Genomic DNA, 16,375 nt, shown 5'->3' with positions numbered 1-16,375 from the left:
TCCTTGAAGTACGCAATGATAGCTTACTGAGACAAGGTTGTATCGGAGGTTAGCGGACTGTGAGAAAACAAGCACCCTGACATTGTAGTTACAAAAACAAGTTTGCTGTATATATAAGGCATTGCCAGGCAACAAGTAACTAGTCCTAACCAAAACATTGTTGCTATATTGAGGGCAACAACATAGCATTAACATACAGGTAGCTTAGGTATATCCTTGTTGCCTTAAACAAGGTGATACAGTGAAGAAAATTTACATTAGTGCTAAGTGCATGGTACAACAACTTGGTCGTAAATTTGCAAAAAAATTATGCAAATTAAAAAATAAGATGATAAAAACAGTTGCTAATTAAAACAACTAGCGACAGCACCCGGGTCTGCGCGGGTGTAGTATCTGGGAATTGAAATAGAATAATTTATTTTGCTACAGAAAAGATCTTACAGGTCAACTTTGAAAATAAACACAAAACTTAGGTTTTTTTTTTGCTGACAAGGAGGAGGAGGGAGTCAAAACTACTATGCTGCTTACGTAATACCTGAATGACCCTTTAGACTACAATCCCAGACACAAAAAGTACAGTCAGCAAAAAGACTTAATAAAAATAAATTTTCTAAAAAAAAAGCATTAATTACTTGCCCTCACTGTAGGTAACCTATGTAAGTGTTACACCTCAAGTCTGATTCATATTACACACAAGAGCATAGCAACAAATCCAAGAGAACAAAGGAACTATATTTAAGTCTGTTTGCGTCTCCATACAAGGGAAGTAATAATCCATCATTACTAATACACACACACCAATATAACTATGCTATTGTATCAATTTACACTTAACATGCATGTGACATGTTTATTTACCAGCTGTTTAGAGCTTCATCATCATCTCAGCCTATATATGTCCCACTGCTGGGCACAGGCCTCCTCTCAGAATGAGAGGGCTTGGGATGTAGTTCACACGCGGGCCAGTGCGGATTGGGTACTTCACACACACCATTGAATTGCTTAACAGGTTTTCGCAGGTTTCTTCACTGTAAAACTGCTGGTGAAATTTACCTATTTCGCACATGAATTTTCGAAAAACTCAGAAGTTCCAGCCAGGGTTTGAACCCACAATCCTCTGCTTGAGATGCCATGTGGTGAAGTATGACTGTTTAGAATGTTTCAAAGTGGTATGCTTGATGATGGATCCCAGCAAAATGCAATCTTTATTTACACTTCAAAAAAGCCTCCTTTCGAAGCGCCCCCCCCCCCCCCCTCTATATACGCCTATTACAGCTACTTATGGATGGGGGGGGATGCAACAGGCGTGGATTGCTCAGGGCATCAAATAGTCTGAATCTGGCACTGTTGATAATGGATTGTTCACTAGCATATTGTAGTAAAACCTCCACACTTTTAGCTGCAGTGACTATGCACTTAGTAAATAATTTATTTATTTATTGTCAAGTCATGTTCATTACAATAAGATGTCACATTAGTATAAGTCAGTCCAATATAATACCGTAATTTAATGGCTTGGGTTACTTTGGCCCTGAAAGGTAAAAAAAAAAAATTGGGATTAACTTGGTCCTGGTTTTATTATTGCTTTGCGAATATGGCTCTTTTTATTGGACCCTTCTTAATGTGGTTTTCATATGGGCCAAAGTTACCCTCCAATGGGTCAAAGTACCCCAACCTTATGGTACTTTTTGTTTTCAAACTATTAGAAAAAAAAACTATATTCCACTATATATATGTATATTTGTTCCTCATTAAAGTCATTAAACACCTCATAAAATATACTAGACTAATTTTAAGCTATGAATTCGGAATTCATTACAGCTTTATTCATATCTCTAATTAAGCCAATTAACTGATTACAGCCTCATTATCTTATAAATGCATATTGAACCACAAGGGATGATCCAGCTTTATAGCCAGGGTCGGAAGGGGGTAAGGTCACATGGCCAAATTCTACTTATTTTTTGGCTAATAAAACATTGAAACCTATTTATTGTAATATAACAAAAATTAATTCTCCTCTTTTGTCACAGAAATATGTATATTAATTTAATTAAAATCAATTACTTTTTAAATTTTTTAAATTATAATTATAAAATTAACTAATTATTTAATAAGATTTTGGTAAAAAAAACATTTTTAATACAAGCTTTTTCTGCCGACTGTACTTTTTGTTGTCTGTACTTGTACTGCCACCCAAACCACATTTGCGAACCAAATTTCAAGTCAATCCAACTGCTGAAAGATGGTTGAATTTAACTTGCAAGACTTGATTTCAGACAGACAGACAGACAACAGGACAGATGAAACTAAATAAAAGCTTGTTAAAAGTAGCCTATATTAATCTGGAATAGTGTCACCGTCTATAACTTCTATTACTTTTTATTAAATTAAGTACTTTAATTGTTTCAGTTTTTTTTATTATTTTTTGTATTTAAAGCATTGGCAACACAACCATCAGCTTCATTTTTCCAGTTTCTATTTCCATAGATTATCCCCTTCATACAAATAAACAAGTTAACCTATTTGTTACATTACTAATACAAGTATAAATAAATCTAGTGAGCAAGTTGCGACCCACTCATAGCTGTTGAATTGATTTGAAATGTTGTTTGTAGTTTTGATAACAATGAGGATGAATGATGGGTTTTTCCTAAAGCCTGAATTCCTTTTTTGGAACTAACTTGAAAGGAATTACAGGAGTACCAGTCTAATAGCACCAGCACTGAAATTTCAAAGTGAAATATTTTTAAAATATGTCATCATAATGGTTCCTAGAGACATAGTGATATATTTTCTTAACAGATTTTGAAAAAAAAAAAAAATACAGTAAGTATACAAATATATTAGGCCAACTGACCAAAACATTAATTTTAATGGGTTGACAATAACTTAAAACGCCGAATAGATTACTATCCATTCACGGTACAATTATTTAGCAAGACAAAGATACGGGCCGTCATTTAACGGAGCGACAACAAAGAATGGAAACCAAAACAAACCATGAAAAATTTACTAACTGGGTAAATGATTACTACACATTTCACTTAAGATTATAAAGTAATGATAACCAATTATAATTAAGAACTCACCGATATGTATTGAGCTTAATAACAAAACAAAAGCCACGAAAAGTGCAACAACCATGACACCACAACACACTATGAATTAAAATATTTATTCACTGGCACTTAAAACACGCGTGATTTTAGATTCAGCAATGGAGTATTCCGTCCGCTCCACCGTATGCTAGGGAAACGAGACCCCCGCGCGATACCATACTATGAATGAAAAAAAAACCAAGCGTAACCTAAAGCTATCTGAATCAGAAATTGTCATTAGTAGATTCCGGACAACGGCCTTTCGCTAATTCATAACAAATGATAAAGCGTCATCAAATTATAATATATTTTCCCAAATAAAACTATGGTAACAATGAGGAACCCATCATTATTTAACGCCCCGAAACCCGGTCAGTGTTTTGAAATACATTGAAATAGGCGCAAATCTGCCATTTTTAATTGATTGATTAACATAACATAACTTTTTTTATTGCTGAACAATATTTGCACGGTCACGTGTAGTACTGGAATGGAAAGAGGTGGAACGGCGGAACGGAGCACCGTTAAGGCGGGCGACGTATTTTTCTACAAATTACACAAAATTAGTAGAAAATTATTTGATTTATTTCATAATGTAATTAATTCATAGTTATTTTAATACAGTGCAGAATTTTAAGACTGCATAAACTTTAATAGTTTAATACTTTGGATGACACTCTTTCCTTGTCTGGATAATACCGACACGGAAATACCAAACCTGTGTTTCGTGTAGACGCTCATAGAAGCTCATGTCAGCGGGGCTACTCCGAAATTCGAAAATTGAAGTTCGTGTCGTTCTATCTTCTTCTATCCTTCTTTTACAATGGTGAGACCTTACGACATAGTAACTTACGGTAAAAAGTAGTCCTTGTAAAACTGAAAAGAGGTGGTACTTTTACAACTAGTACGTAAAACTTATATTACTGGCTCGAAACTGTTACGTAGTCTTATGAGACTATTAAACTACTCTAAATTTAGAGAAATTAAAATATATGTTTTATTCTTGTTTTATATGAATTCTATTCTAGTTAGTCCTGTTTTATATGCAAAATGAAAGTTTATAGAGCTGCGAAAAATGTTAAGTAGTTAATATAATTTTGTCGGAGTAGGCCTTCAGTTACTATGAACAGGAAACGGTATAACCAAACCGGGATGTGTTTGTGTAGAATTATAATTATGATGATGATCAGCGTCATAGTGATAAATGATTAAAAACTAATGAATAATAGGTTTCTAAAGTAAAATTATAATTTTAATTATGCATTCCATTTACAATAAATGAGGGCTATCGCGAATGACGCTAGAGCGCTAGCGTAGCGGAGGTTCCGAAATGTCAAAGTCATAGTTTTTGGGTTACTTATTTATAATTAATATTGTGCATATTTTGCAATATCTGAATTAATTATGGTAAATGTCCGGGTCGGGAATAATGTCTGTGTTTTGAGTTTGTCTTTCGGAAACCTTTGTCCTCCCTTTTCCGAACAAAACAGGAACTATGGAACACTGTTGCATGCTCGATATTATATATGGTATTAATTTAAGGTTTATTAAATTGTTTAATCTAAACAGACTTGAAACAATAAATAACAGACTTTGAAAGCAACACTTAAAATCTAGTGAGTGCATTCAACGATAGCCCTCATTGCGTTCATTCCATGTTCATGAAGAAAAAAAAACAACATCTGCGTTGTGTTTATAAACAATGTTATCCGCAATTCAACGAAGTAGTATTAGATCTAGAACCGCGTCTGCAGAAGTGAGAGGAAAACCATAAAATATTCGACTTGAATAATGTTACGTTTGTTTCTGATTTTTATAATTTATAATTATTTCGATTTGTCATTTACTGATTCGACAGGAAGTTATAGTTATACCATGCCAGATTACAGTTTTGAGTGGACCCAGAAAGCAAATTTAAGAGATAGTTTGTCAAAGAAATTCGCTCTGAAAAAGCAAAGTGAAGCAAGACTTCACAAACTAAAAGAACGTATAGCAGATGACACAGAATATTACGACAACATACCCCATTTTAAAATTAGTGTGTCCGAAAAGGTAAAGAAAAACTCTAATCGATTTGAAAACGCGTTCAAGAACATCATAGGAATGGTGGGTATTACTTACTCGTACAAACGGGATCTCTATTGGAGAACCTGGCGGGAAGTAACATATCCGAATAGTAGTAAAGAAGTAGTTTGTTACAAGTGTCAGAATACTATAAATTACACAGAAAATAATTGTACTGATTGCCATCGAGGTGGATATTGGGTAAGCATTGTTGCTTTACTTTGTTATTATTTTCTTATATATTTACTATTTATTAATTTAATTAATTATGGGACATCACTAAACCGTTCGAAATGTATCTACAGGCAATTGAAGACAAACCGCCGTCGTGTTCTTTCGAAATATTTTCAACCACAGGGAAGAATCAATTATGCATTGGAAATTTTTGGGAATTAAAAAAAGGAAATTTTACTTCTTGTCCTACTACAGCTACTTTTCAAGAGCTTTCACAATGCAATAATCCAATTATTACAAAGGTGCGCGTGTCTCCGGATTACTCGATAACGGTTTCCGAACGTGCCTCAACTGTAATTTGTCAAGGGCGGGAAATGTGTGAATTTTCTACGTATTACAAAGTGAGACTATTTCGTTAATTTTTGTTATTTTTACAAATATTTAAGTAATTAATAGAGTTCAATAATATAGTCTCGGGATAATTTTATTGATGGATTTGTAATCCACCTTGTACTGATTACGATATAAATGAATCCAGAAAATAAAGTTCTTGCTTAACTATAACGAAGTGAAGATTAATTTTTTACCGGTCTTTTCAGATAGACTCCGGCATGATAATTTTCAGAATAATTAATTCATCCAACGACGTCATTTACTCACGAATCATGAAACCCGATGGCGAAAATTTCGCTTGCACGGAAGACTGTGGCCATTTTGATTTTGAAACGACCATCTTAACGCGAAAAGAAAATCATGTAATATTAAATTTATTAAAAGATTATTCGCGTAAAAGGAAGCGTGAGAACTCTTTGACGGTTTATAAGAAAGGTAAAAATATTAGTAATGAATCAAAGAATACTTTGCAGAAAAGTTTATTCCATAAAATGCATAAATATATCATAGAACAGCCATTCAGTACTGAAAAATATCCTCCAATAAAAACAACCCTGTCGTTTTGTAACCGAATGGTTTTGAGGGAAGTTGACAGAGACTATGAATATGATGGTGCATGAAATTTTAAAAATACATAAATAAGGCAGAGAATACATTTCTCGCTAATTACTTATAGCTTTTTCAAGTTTGCTCTATAGTTAATGAAACAACAATACATGTGTTGTCTGTGATGGATTTTTTTTTAATTATGCACACAATGATGGTTATCCTTACCTCACCTGCAGAGCTGGGCAGAAGACTGTTAATCCGTTAATTAACGAAGCTAACAGTTCGATTAACGGATTAATTTTCAAGTTAAGTTAAAAAAACGTTACCGGACTTGTTAATTTCTTTTAACTTTTTTTTAAGTACGTTAAAGCTAGAAACACACTGACAGACAGAATTCGCGCGGGAAATAAGTGTGGTGCGGTATTCTTTGTGGCCTCTTTCACGTTAGCTCGAATATTACAACCGGTACCGCCTCCGCGCCGCACCGCTCAGCTTACAGGCACAGCTTAATTGTTATACCGGTACACCTACTTTTAACCAAAAAGTGCAGACCGCGTCGCGCTGTGAGAAACACGTCGTGATAATTATGTTCGTCATTTTGACGCAAGCCGAGACAGGCAAACCAAGTGAAACGAAAAGGCCTTGCCAGCGCGTGTGTGAAGAAGAATACTGTGAAGGAATTAGTCTCGTATTATCCATTTTATTACTAATGTGATGTATGCACTATGTGCCTTTGCGGCAAACCGCGCGGTTTTAGCGCGCCGTCTTCTCAAGCAATACGAAGAGGGACGGCGAGGTTAACCGCATAGTGCGTACGTGGTCTTAGCGCCGCCGCCATTTTGTTTATAAAATAAATACTAACTAAGGACATACTTTTCGCATTTTATGTGATGTTATAGACAATAGTACGTGCTAACCGTCAATTTTTCTAAGTAGATAATCAACGCAACGACGTAAAAAATCATAAAAAATGCAGTATCTATGACGTCAAGTGTTAACGGATTAAGGATGAACGTTACTTGCGTTAATTTTTTAACGTAACGCTTTAACGAAGTTAACTTGTTTTGTAACGTTTTTTCGATTACCAAAGTTTACTATTTGATTATCATCGCACAGCTTTGCTCACTAGTCTACATTTGTAAAATACTATTAATTCTATCATTATAAATATCACACTTCCTATATCACTAAGGCATTTTTATAAAAGGCACATCATTATTATAAAGGATGGTTCATACGTTAACATGCACTGTTTGAGTGTATTGAAACATGTATAGTCACATCACAAGTCAAGCAAATAGAAATACCTTTAAAGAGACCAACCCCCTAAGAAGCAGTCATGAGCTTAAACATTTTTATTGCAGGAGGCCCCTAAACCAGTTCATGGGTTGGCCATTAATTATCAAACATTATATACATATCCTGCTCATAAACTCAAACCCATTTTGTTAAAATGAGCAGGGCCTACTCTAGGGTAGAACAACTGGAGCACTGTCAAAATACATTTGCTCTACACTAATTTACCTAAATTAGGGCAGAGCAAATGTATTTTATGGCCTTAAACCTTTAGGGCTGGCCCTGCAAAAGTCCCTCTCATTTACAATAAATAATTAAATACTTTTGTGATATACACTTTAACATAGTATAAAGCAACATAATGTAAACCACAATGTCTAGTATTTTTGGATTGTACAGTCGAGTTCATAAACTTGCTAGTAAAAATATTTGAACACAACTACACACACACACACTACTTCATATTGTATATGAAGCAACAAACAACATACAAGCGTGTTCAGATATTTTTGATCAAAGTTCATCAATTCAACTGTACAAGGACTGCATCCATAAACATACCATTACATCACTAAATTGCTGAGTGAGAAAAGTATAACATGCATCACTACTATTAAAATATAAATTTTCAAGGCACTTAGTTTGAAGACATTAAACATGATTTGTATAACTAATTTTAAGTATGTAAACTAAACCTAGACCTTTCTAATTTTTAACTTATTGAATACATTAAATAATTGAATTACATTAATATCTTGTCTTAATTGTAACTAATTTTGACAAGAAAGTAAACATACATGCTTTCTAATATAAACACAAAAACAAATAATAGTAGCACTACAATCTTTCTAATTATTAAAACTTTTATTTATCTTTCCAAGTGTCAATAAATACAGTATTGGTTACTATTTAACCAGTACTGATTTTGCTTGTACAGTTGAACAAACTGGTTCATGTACCAAGGTGGAATCATTAATAATCTTTCAATATGAGTTCCTTGTCAAAAGTATGGGATTTTAGCATGACATTAGTAGTTATATGTTTCAGTTTGTTCTATTATATGTTGACCATGATAATAAACATTTATCAATATCTAAAACTTCTATATCCTATTTCTTATGAGAACTATGCTAACCTTTTCTTGCAAGTGGCATTCTAGTAAAGAGAGAATGAGAATATCATATAACAAACTTTCACAAGAGTTGGTTGAAAATTATACAGTAAAAATACTGCTTGTATTGCTAAGTCAAAATTAATTATTCTAAGATATAAAATGGAAGACTCATGTTTGAGCTCAATTTATAACCGTTATGTATAAGAAAATATGGTTGTTGATATGTATATATCATAAAAATCTTAATTTTGGATACAATGAATATGAGTCAAGTTCACTACTTACAATTGTTGATAAAAATGTAAGCAAGTATAACAAATGATTTGTCACTATTTAAGTTATTTTGTCAACCAAATAACATGTACAGTCACTACCAATTATAGCGACATTAGTTATAATAACTATATGTAACAACCAAGAAAAAAGTTCTGACACAGTCTTATATACCAAAACAACACTGCTTACAATGATCAACCACGATTATTGAAATATTGCTATCCCTTCGATGTTGTCATAAACAGTTTTGACTATAGTTTGTATGTAATATAAATTACAACCCAACATAAAAATAGATCCTCAAATCACAAAGCAGAACTGGCAATAATATAATATCCGTTGATGTTCTCAACAAAGTCATAGTTCCCAGTACAAAGTCTGTAAGGTTTAGACTGCACCAGCAGTCACAAATGGCGCATGTTTTCTCTAATTGTATTTGCTACCAACCATTATGCAGCAAGTATATCAGCCTCACTCAAGACTCTTCTTTCCACCAGTCTGGCTTGTCATAGCCAGGCCATGAAGAAGAGAAAGTAACAGTTTCTGGTTGAGGGTGTTATGAAGTGCATTATTTACTTGGCTGCTTAACTAAACTCCTGTAAACTTTCCGTCTGACTTTCTTACCACATATATGGTTCACCATCTGATAGTGTCTATGGAACTGTCTCTTACATTCTGTACACTTGAACTTGCGGAAATCTAAATGTGTCTCTCTTATATGATTTACTAGACTTTTCTTCAACATTTCCTTTTTACAGTAATCACATACTACTTTTGAATAGTGGTTTATAGAGTATGTCAAGCTTAAATCTTGTGTTTTAGAGTTGTTGTTTACTATCAAGGTATCTTTTACATCTGGTTTGAGACATTTTTTTATCACAATCACATTATTATTGACTTTAGTCATTTCCACGCATACTTTTGAATCTTTCACTTTTTCTACCCAAGTCTCGTTCAAGGTCTTTTTTAAATGTAGTTCTTCTTGAGCTTGAAAGTTGTAATGTGTTTTTCTTACATGAACTTTCAGCAGCCTCGCTTCGCAGTAAATGATGCCGCAAGCCATACATTTGAATTGTAAATCGCGCCTCCGTTGTAAAGAGTCATCGTGGATTTTCAAATGATATATCAAGCTATTTTTGGCCAGAAAACTTCGGTCGCAGTAGTCACAAACAAAAGATTTTCGGTCGTCCGGTTTCACAGTGTGTGTACTGACATGTTGCACAAACGCGTCTTTTCTAAAGAATTGTTTGAAGCAGTAGCTGCACTCAAACCGTGATTTAATGGCTTTATGTTTGTATAAATGACACTTGAATTTATACGCATTCCCTTTTATTGTTTTATTACAGATTTCACAATATTTTGTAGTATTATTGGTCATGCGTTCAATGGGTTTAATATTGCTTTTATTCATGGTTAACTAAATAAAATGAAAACTATATTTAGAACAAAAACAACGAAAATAAAGAGAAAAATAAAGTTTACGCCATAACCATAATCACTTTTTGACAGTTTGAATTGACATTGACATCTCAGCAGGAAATGTTTGTGTTCGAGTCAATAGTAAAAACGCTTAAAATACATGGGTGATGACGTAAATCCTTAGCTTTTTTTTATAAAGGTAACCTACACGTATGCTACGTGAAGATTTTACCAATATTCTAATGAACCTAGTAAAATCAGTTCATATAAAGAGTTATGTTTTCATAAAAACTACTGCCATAGTTACCGACAAAAGAAAAAACATTTTGCGTTTATTAAAAACATTAATCTGGGCCTGGGGGTTTAAGCGTGGGTGTGCATGGCTATGCTTAGGCTTTAAGACAAGGAAACTAAAATACACGCTATGCCCCAGTAAAAAACGACGTCTCATATATGCAAAATGAAATTTTATTTTAAGTTATTATGCACTGTTCTAAAACTCATGACTACCAATTTTGTTAAAAAATTACAATGACAGGGTTCTAAGTCGATCAGCGTGATAAGTCATGTAAGGTGCCTTTATAATACGCATTTTGGTTTTAGAAGGTGTCTTCGCCTGTATTATTTACGCAATTCTGCTTAAAGTACACCAGTTGAGTTAAAATTGTGCTTAATTTAATGTGAATGTGTTTTATCCTGTTAAACTACGAGTAAACAGCTACACGTTTTATATTCGCTATTTCACTGGATTCTGCAACGATTTTTATAACTTATTCGAAGGTTAGTGGTCTAAATAAGCTCTTAAAACTTCTTTATTGTAAAATGATAAATATTTGTTATTTTTTTCTATAAACTTTATTATCATTTTGACACGCTAGATCTATGAATCTATAATTATTACGTATTCAATGCTTAGCAATGTGGCACTACCTACCTACTAAAATGCTATATCTATGACAACCGTATGCTATAGATCAATAATAAAACGTAAATTGTTTTATTCACGCTTAAGTCGAAACACTTCAGTCATAGCTGAAATCATGTAACAATAGTTTTCAGATTCAGACATGTTCAGTAAGTATTATGTTAGTATATTATCTTCCTTGTCTTTTACGTCACTATGTCTATGATGCAATATAGCCATGGACTTTATCTTTACATCAAAATAGTATCCCAATTTGGGATTCCCAAATAGTAAGAAAATCCACTTCAAATATGTAATATCTTACATACTTGTCTTTAACAAGAAAGTAACTCAAGAACTGCCTGGACATGTTTTAATTTTGGATTGTACACTATTTAAGATTAAATCAAGATAAAAGAAGTAAAAAACTATGAATAATTCATATCATTTTTGTAATAATTGTTATCTTATGTTTTTAAATATGCAATTTCAGTTTATTTGTGGTTATTTTATTGAAATGACTGTATGAGCTTGATAAAACTTACTGGATACCATGTTTTTTTAAAGAAAAACTATACACACACACACACACACACAAAAATCATGCCTTATTCCCAAATGGGGTAGGAAGAGCACACAAAACTTTACCGCTTCGGAGCCAAAAACTATACAACTTATCTCTAACCCAATATTATGGTATTTGCTGTTTCTAGTTATGTGTATTATTCCCTAAATGTTGTATTACACATAGATTTAATTTACTTTTTTATAAGTATGCAACACATAAATGTAATTATTTTAAATCATAATTGTCATGACTCCTTAAAACAATATTAACTGCAGTCATCCTGTTTATACAATCTGTCCCTGTTTCTTTTAAGTCCTCTGTTCTTACCTACACAAGCAAATTTAAACTGCAATGTAGATATTATACTTTTGCAGCTCACCAACCATGTCTTCGAAACAATCCTCCAGTAAGCAGGACTCGAGGATAGCAAAAAAAGAAGTCATTGTCACCCGTCACAAGTCCGCACAGATGAAACGCCAACTAAGAGTCAGGGACCGGAGCATGAAACATCTAACAGATCTTCTCAAAAGTCCTACGAGGGAAACTCAGACCAGCCAACCTACAAATGTTCCTAAGAACATTCAAAAACCGAAGACGCCACCTAAACATAAAAACTCACTGCTCAAAAGTGTGGAAAAAGTGCAGAATTTGCCAGAAAAGGTGTTCAAACTGTCAAAAGTGCTACGTAAGAAGGTGGCTTTGGTGGAGGATGTGGAATTCTACCCAAATAAGAGGAAGAGAACCTTGGATGTGAAGAAAGTGGTGTTGAAGTCGAACAATGAGCTGCAAATGGTTGCCAGCATCGTGGGTTCTGTTAAGAGGAAATGCAGAGTGCCTAATAAAGGTATGGGTTTTGTTATTTATGTATTTAAGCTCTACATAATAACAAACAATAAAACCAAAAAAATATATACAGTATGATTACTTGGAGTTACCACTTGACAGATGGGCGTGCCTTCAGTCAATTTTCAACTTTGAGGTCATACAAATAAAATAGTTTTTACATAATCTGTAAACGTGGGTAGCGGTATACTAAAAATGGCTTTATTTGTATGAAGTCAAAGTTGAAAATTGACTGAAGGCACGCCCATCTGTCAAGTGTTAACTCCAAGTAATCGTACTGTAATATTATTATGGGCTAAATTGACACCAATTAAACCTAGTCCCAAACTAAGCAAAGCTTGTACCATGGGTATAGGTAGTACCACCAGAGTTGAGGTCACACACGCAAGAACATGTAATGTAATCACAGCTGGATTCTGACATTCACTCATTCATTTCATTCCTTCTCCTTTTATGCAATCAGTACTTCATGTACCTGTGTTTTCAATCATTAACTTCAACTCTTGTTCAACCTATACTAGGCAACGGATAAACATACTTATATGTTCTCGAGGAACAAACATTAGTATTATTTATAAAAATATCTGCCCTGAGCGATTGAACCCATAAATTAGCCCTGAATTGTTTTAAAAAAAATCTTCTATATTAAAGTTTAGCAAAACTTTATTCCAATTCCAGCCACATCAAAGCCAGAAAGTCGGGAACCCAGCCCCGTGTACTCCCAGCTCTCGATGGCCGAAGTGATCAGCATGATGGATGATGACTTGACGGACGAAGACCTGATGGAGATCCTAACCTGCCCGAGCCCAGTGTGGTGGGAGGATGGGCCTGGTGAAGAGTATATTGAAGGTGAGAGAATAAGGATGAAAAAAAAAAAACATTTATTGCCACAGAAAAAAGTCCGATCGGACTTCATACAAATCTTGAGTCCGATCGGACTCAGATTCGTATGAAGTGTTACATTATTGTGGCAAGGGGTTTCGTCTCGATGTTTTAGAATGCATGGAGATAATTAGATACAACAACTGGTAGCATGGTGTACGGTTGTGTCACTCTGAAGATGAGCTCTGGTTGAGTTCGAAACGCGTCAGTGTAGTGTGTTGGTGATAGATGGATTTGTGTGTGTTCTTACAGTGTGGAGGTGGAGGAACTGCATGAACACGCATATTTTGCATAAGCTTAGCTATCGTAAGGTCGCGGGTGAGCAAGGAAATTCTTTTAGTTCATTGATATGGACCTCCGGAAAGTAACGCCTGATTCAATAAATAATTTAAGCCGTATTAAGGGCTACTGATTACTAAAACGATACAAGTGGAAAAACATTAAAATTGGAAAATGTTATCATTATTTTATTTGGTATTTCAGAGGCAGTATTCAGAAGAACTCCAGAGCCTCCTCCAGAATCCAAAAAGGAAGAAGCGGTTATAAAAATGGTAGTTGAAGAAGAAAATAAGGCAGAAACCATCAAAATACCGGATTTAAGCAAAAAAAGTGAGAAATTCCTCAAAAAACGTTCGAAACTAGAAGGTTTGTTGGGTAATATTAAAAATAAAAACAATAAAGTGGAAAGTGTAAATAATGATTCTATGGAAGATAAAGTGGTCTCGTGTTCAAATAGTGTTTTTAATGAAGACTTAGTTGTAATATGTTCTAACTATCGTAAAAGTAAAACTAGTAATAATAAAACCGAAAATAATGAAGATGAATCAAGAAAACGAACAAAGTCAGAATCTGACAGCGACGAAGTTATATTTCACGACAGCAGTATGAATGAAGATGAATTATTGAGAAGTCTTGAAAACATGGAAATACCTATAGATAATAGTCAAACAGATGTTATAGTTATAGACGACGATGACGATGATATCTTAGAAATAACTACATTTGACATTAAAAAGGAAAAATCGAATAAAGATAATGGAAATGATAAAATAAATAAAGTAAAAGATGATCTCAAAACGTTAAACCATACATTGAATGTTCCAAAAAACATGCCAGTTTTGATGCAGTTTGAAAATCGAGAAGTAGCTTCACCAAAATCTTTTGATAGTACTAGTTCCAAAATCAGTGCTGCTAGTCAAGATATAGATTCTATATCCGATACAAATATAAAATTTATTCTAGATGAAGAAATGGATGAAAACAAAATTAATAACAATATTAGTGCTAATGAGAAAGCTGTTTTGATCAAAAAAGAAAATATCAAACAGGAATCAAGCAAAGAAACAAATCTAAGTACTAAAAATATGACGACGTATAGAATTGTTGAGGAAACAACCGATCAAAAATCACAGATAGTCAAAAACATTGATGTATCAAAAGAAAATAGCAATCAAGACGAAAAAGATGAAAAATCAGCTAAAATAAATGATTATTACAAGAAATGTAAAAAGGTGTATCAGAGGAAAGACAAAACTGACGTGAACAAAAACGAAGTAAGTAAAGTCAAAGATGAAAATACAACTGTTCCAACTAAATTCATGTTTTGTGAGTCTTGCTTGCCTAAAACTAAGAATGTGTCAGATGACAAAAACATGAAATATTGCTTGAAATGCTCATCCATATTTGATTCTGATGATTGTACTTATTGCTTAGAAAAATCTAGAACTAATGTCTTCACCTGTATGCCTTGTAAAACTAAATTTTGCTGCCAAGTACTATATAAAGCACATTACGTTAATATGCATTCGAAAGAAACTAAAACTTAAACACATGTTCAACGATTGTCTAAGGTATTATCAAAGAGTTTATACTAGACAGTAAAGAGATGGTTATAGTAGCAATACAGTAACATTAGTACGGTCGGCTGTAACTTATCTTACAATTAGTAGCAATGAGTTAGAAGCAGTTAGGTATATTTTGCCAATTTGTAGGTTATTAGTGAAAAGGTTGATAATTATTTTACACGATTTGGACATTTCGATACCCTAGTTCACGCTCATACTAATTACATTTTGAGCAATTTTACAGGAGATCATTTTTATGTTTGCATTATGAATATCGTAAAAATGGTGAAAAAAGAATTACAAATGGTGTATTTATATCTTAGAATAGGTATATGAGATTATTTATTTCAAATATTAATTTAAAAATTATAAAGGCTACATATAAAAAATTGGTCTTGAAGTAACCCGCAGACTGCTTCTGAAGGCAGTTAATACAGTGCACGTCAAAGTTATGAAAAGACTCAATATTAAATCACTTACAGTATGTGTGCGTCACATAAAAAAAAGGCTTTTAGTACAATATTACCTACACGCATCCCAAGAATACTTTGTATTATTGTGTCACATATTTTTAATAGAAGGCTTTATAGATTTCTGGTAAGAGCGAAATAATGTAGAATGTCATTTAGCACCTCTATAGATGGCAATATTTTTTTTTGTAATTAGTACGAGTGTGAACTAGGGTATCGATTTATTCTCAAGTATGAAATGAGTTATATATATAATAATAATAATCCCAGCCTATATACGTCCCACTGCTGGGCACAGGCCTCCTCTCAGAATGAGAGGGCTTGGGCCGTAGTTCCCACGCGGGCCCAGTGCGGATTGGGAACTTCACACACACCATTGAATTACTTCGCAGGTTTGTGCAGGTTTCCTCACGATGTTTTCCTTCACCGTAAAGCTCGTGGTAAACTTTAAATGTAATTTCGCACATGAATTCCGAAA

At 33.6% G+C, this 16,375-nt stretch overlaps 3 protein-coding genes across 4 annotated transcripts; 2 read left to right on the top strand and 1 right to left on the bottom strand.

The window, feature by feature from the left end:
- Positions 1-4,748: 4,748 nt before the first annotated feature.
- On the top strand, positions 4,749-6,591 carry LOC141444947 (uncharacterized). The gene is made up of 3 exons (XM_074110735.1): positions 4,749-5,366; positions 5,471-5,740; positions 5,939-6,591. Exons 1-3 carry the CDS (start codon positions 4,893-4,895, stop codon positions 6,350-6,352), a joined length of 1,158 nt encoding a protein of 385 aa, XP_073966836.1. The 5' UTR covers positions 4,749-4,892; the 3' UTR covers positions 6,353-6,591.
- Positions 6,592-7,538: 947 nt separating this feature from the next.
- LOC141444948 (uncharacterized) lies at positions 7,539-10,737 on the bottom strand. Its single transcript, XM_074110736.1, has one exon. It carries the CDS (start codon positions 10,376-10,378, stop codon positions 9,536-9,538), a length of 843 nt encoding a protein of 280 aa, XP_073966837.1. The 5' UTR covers positions 10,379-10,737; the 3' UTR covers positions 7,539-9,535.
- Positions 10,738-10,837: 100 nt separating this feature from the next.
- On the top strand, positions 10,838-15,995 carry LOC141444946 (uncharacterized). 2 transcript variants are annotated; one of them, XM_074110732.1, is made up of 4 exons: positions 10,838-11,166; positions 12,233-12,702; positions 13,380-13,550; positions 14,067-15,995. In XM_074110732.1, exons 2-4 carry the CDS (start codon positions 12,243-12,245, stop codon positions 15,407-15,409), a joined length of 1,974 nt encoding a protein of 657 aa, XP_073966833.1. In that variant the 5' UTR covers positions 10,838-11,166; positions 12,233-12,242; the 3' UTR covers positions 15,410-15,995. The 2 variants fall into 2 exon arrangements, with proteins under 2 accessions (XP_073966833.1, XP_073966835.1); XM_074110734.1 differs by lacking the exon at positions 10,838-11,166 and adding an exon at positions 11,284-11,460.
- The last annotated feature ends 380 nt before the right edge of the window (positions 15,996-16,375 follow it).

This window comes from Choristoneura fumiferana, chromosome 30 (assembly GCF_025370935.1).
Source record: "Choristoneura fumiferana chromosome 30, NRCan_CFum_1, whole genome shotgun sequence".
In the NCBI taxonomy this organism is placed as follows: Eukaryota; Metazoa; Arthropoda; class Insecta; order Lepidoptera; family Tortricidae; genus Choristoneura; species Choristoneura fumiferana.
Note: the sequence above shows the minus strand (reverse complement) of the source record. Positions and strands in the feature narration are given on the sequence as shown.

Bases quoted from the DNA above. Each gene is read 5' to 3' on its own strand.
- LOC141444946 (XM_074110732.1), top strand. From the start codon at position 12,243: ATGTCTTCGAAACAATCCTCCAGTAAGCAGGACTCGAGGATAGCAAAA. The intron at 12,703-13,379 runs GTATGGGTTTTG...TTCCAATTCCAG, and splicing joins ATGCAGAGTGCCTAATAAAG to CCACATCAAAGCCAGAAAGT. The intron at 13,551-14,066 runs GTGAGAGAATAA...TTGGTATTTCAG, and splicing joins TGGTGAAGAGTATATTGAAG to AGGCAGTATTCAGAAGAACT.
- LOC141444947 (XM_074110735.1), top strand. From the start codon at position 4,893: ATGTTACGTTTGTTTCTGATTTTTATAATTTATAATTATTTCGATTTG. The intron at 5,367-5,470 runs GTAAGCATTGTT...ATGTATCTACAG, and splicing joins GCCATCGAGGTGGATATTGG to GCAATTGAAGACAAACCGCC. The intron at 5,741-5,938 runs GTGAGACTATTT...CGGTCTTTTCAG, and splicing joins AATTTTCTACGTATTACAAA to ATAGACTCCGGCATGATAAT.
- LOC141444948 (XM_074110736.1), bottom strand. From the start codon at position 10,378: ATGAATAAAAGCAATATTAAACCCATTGAACGCATGACCAATAATACT.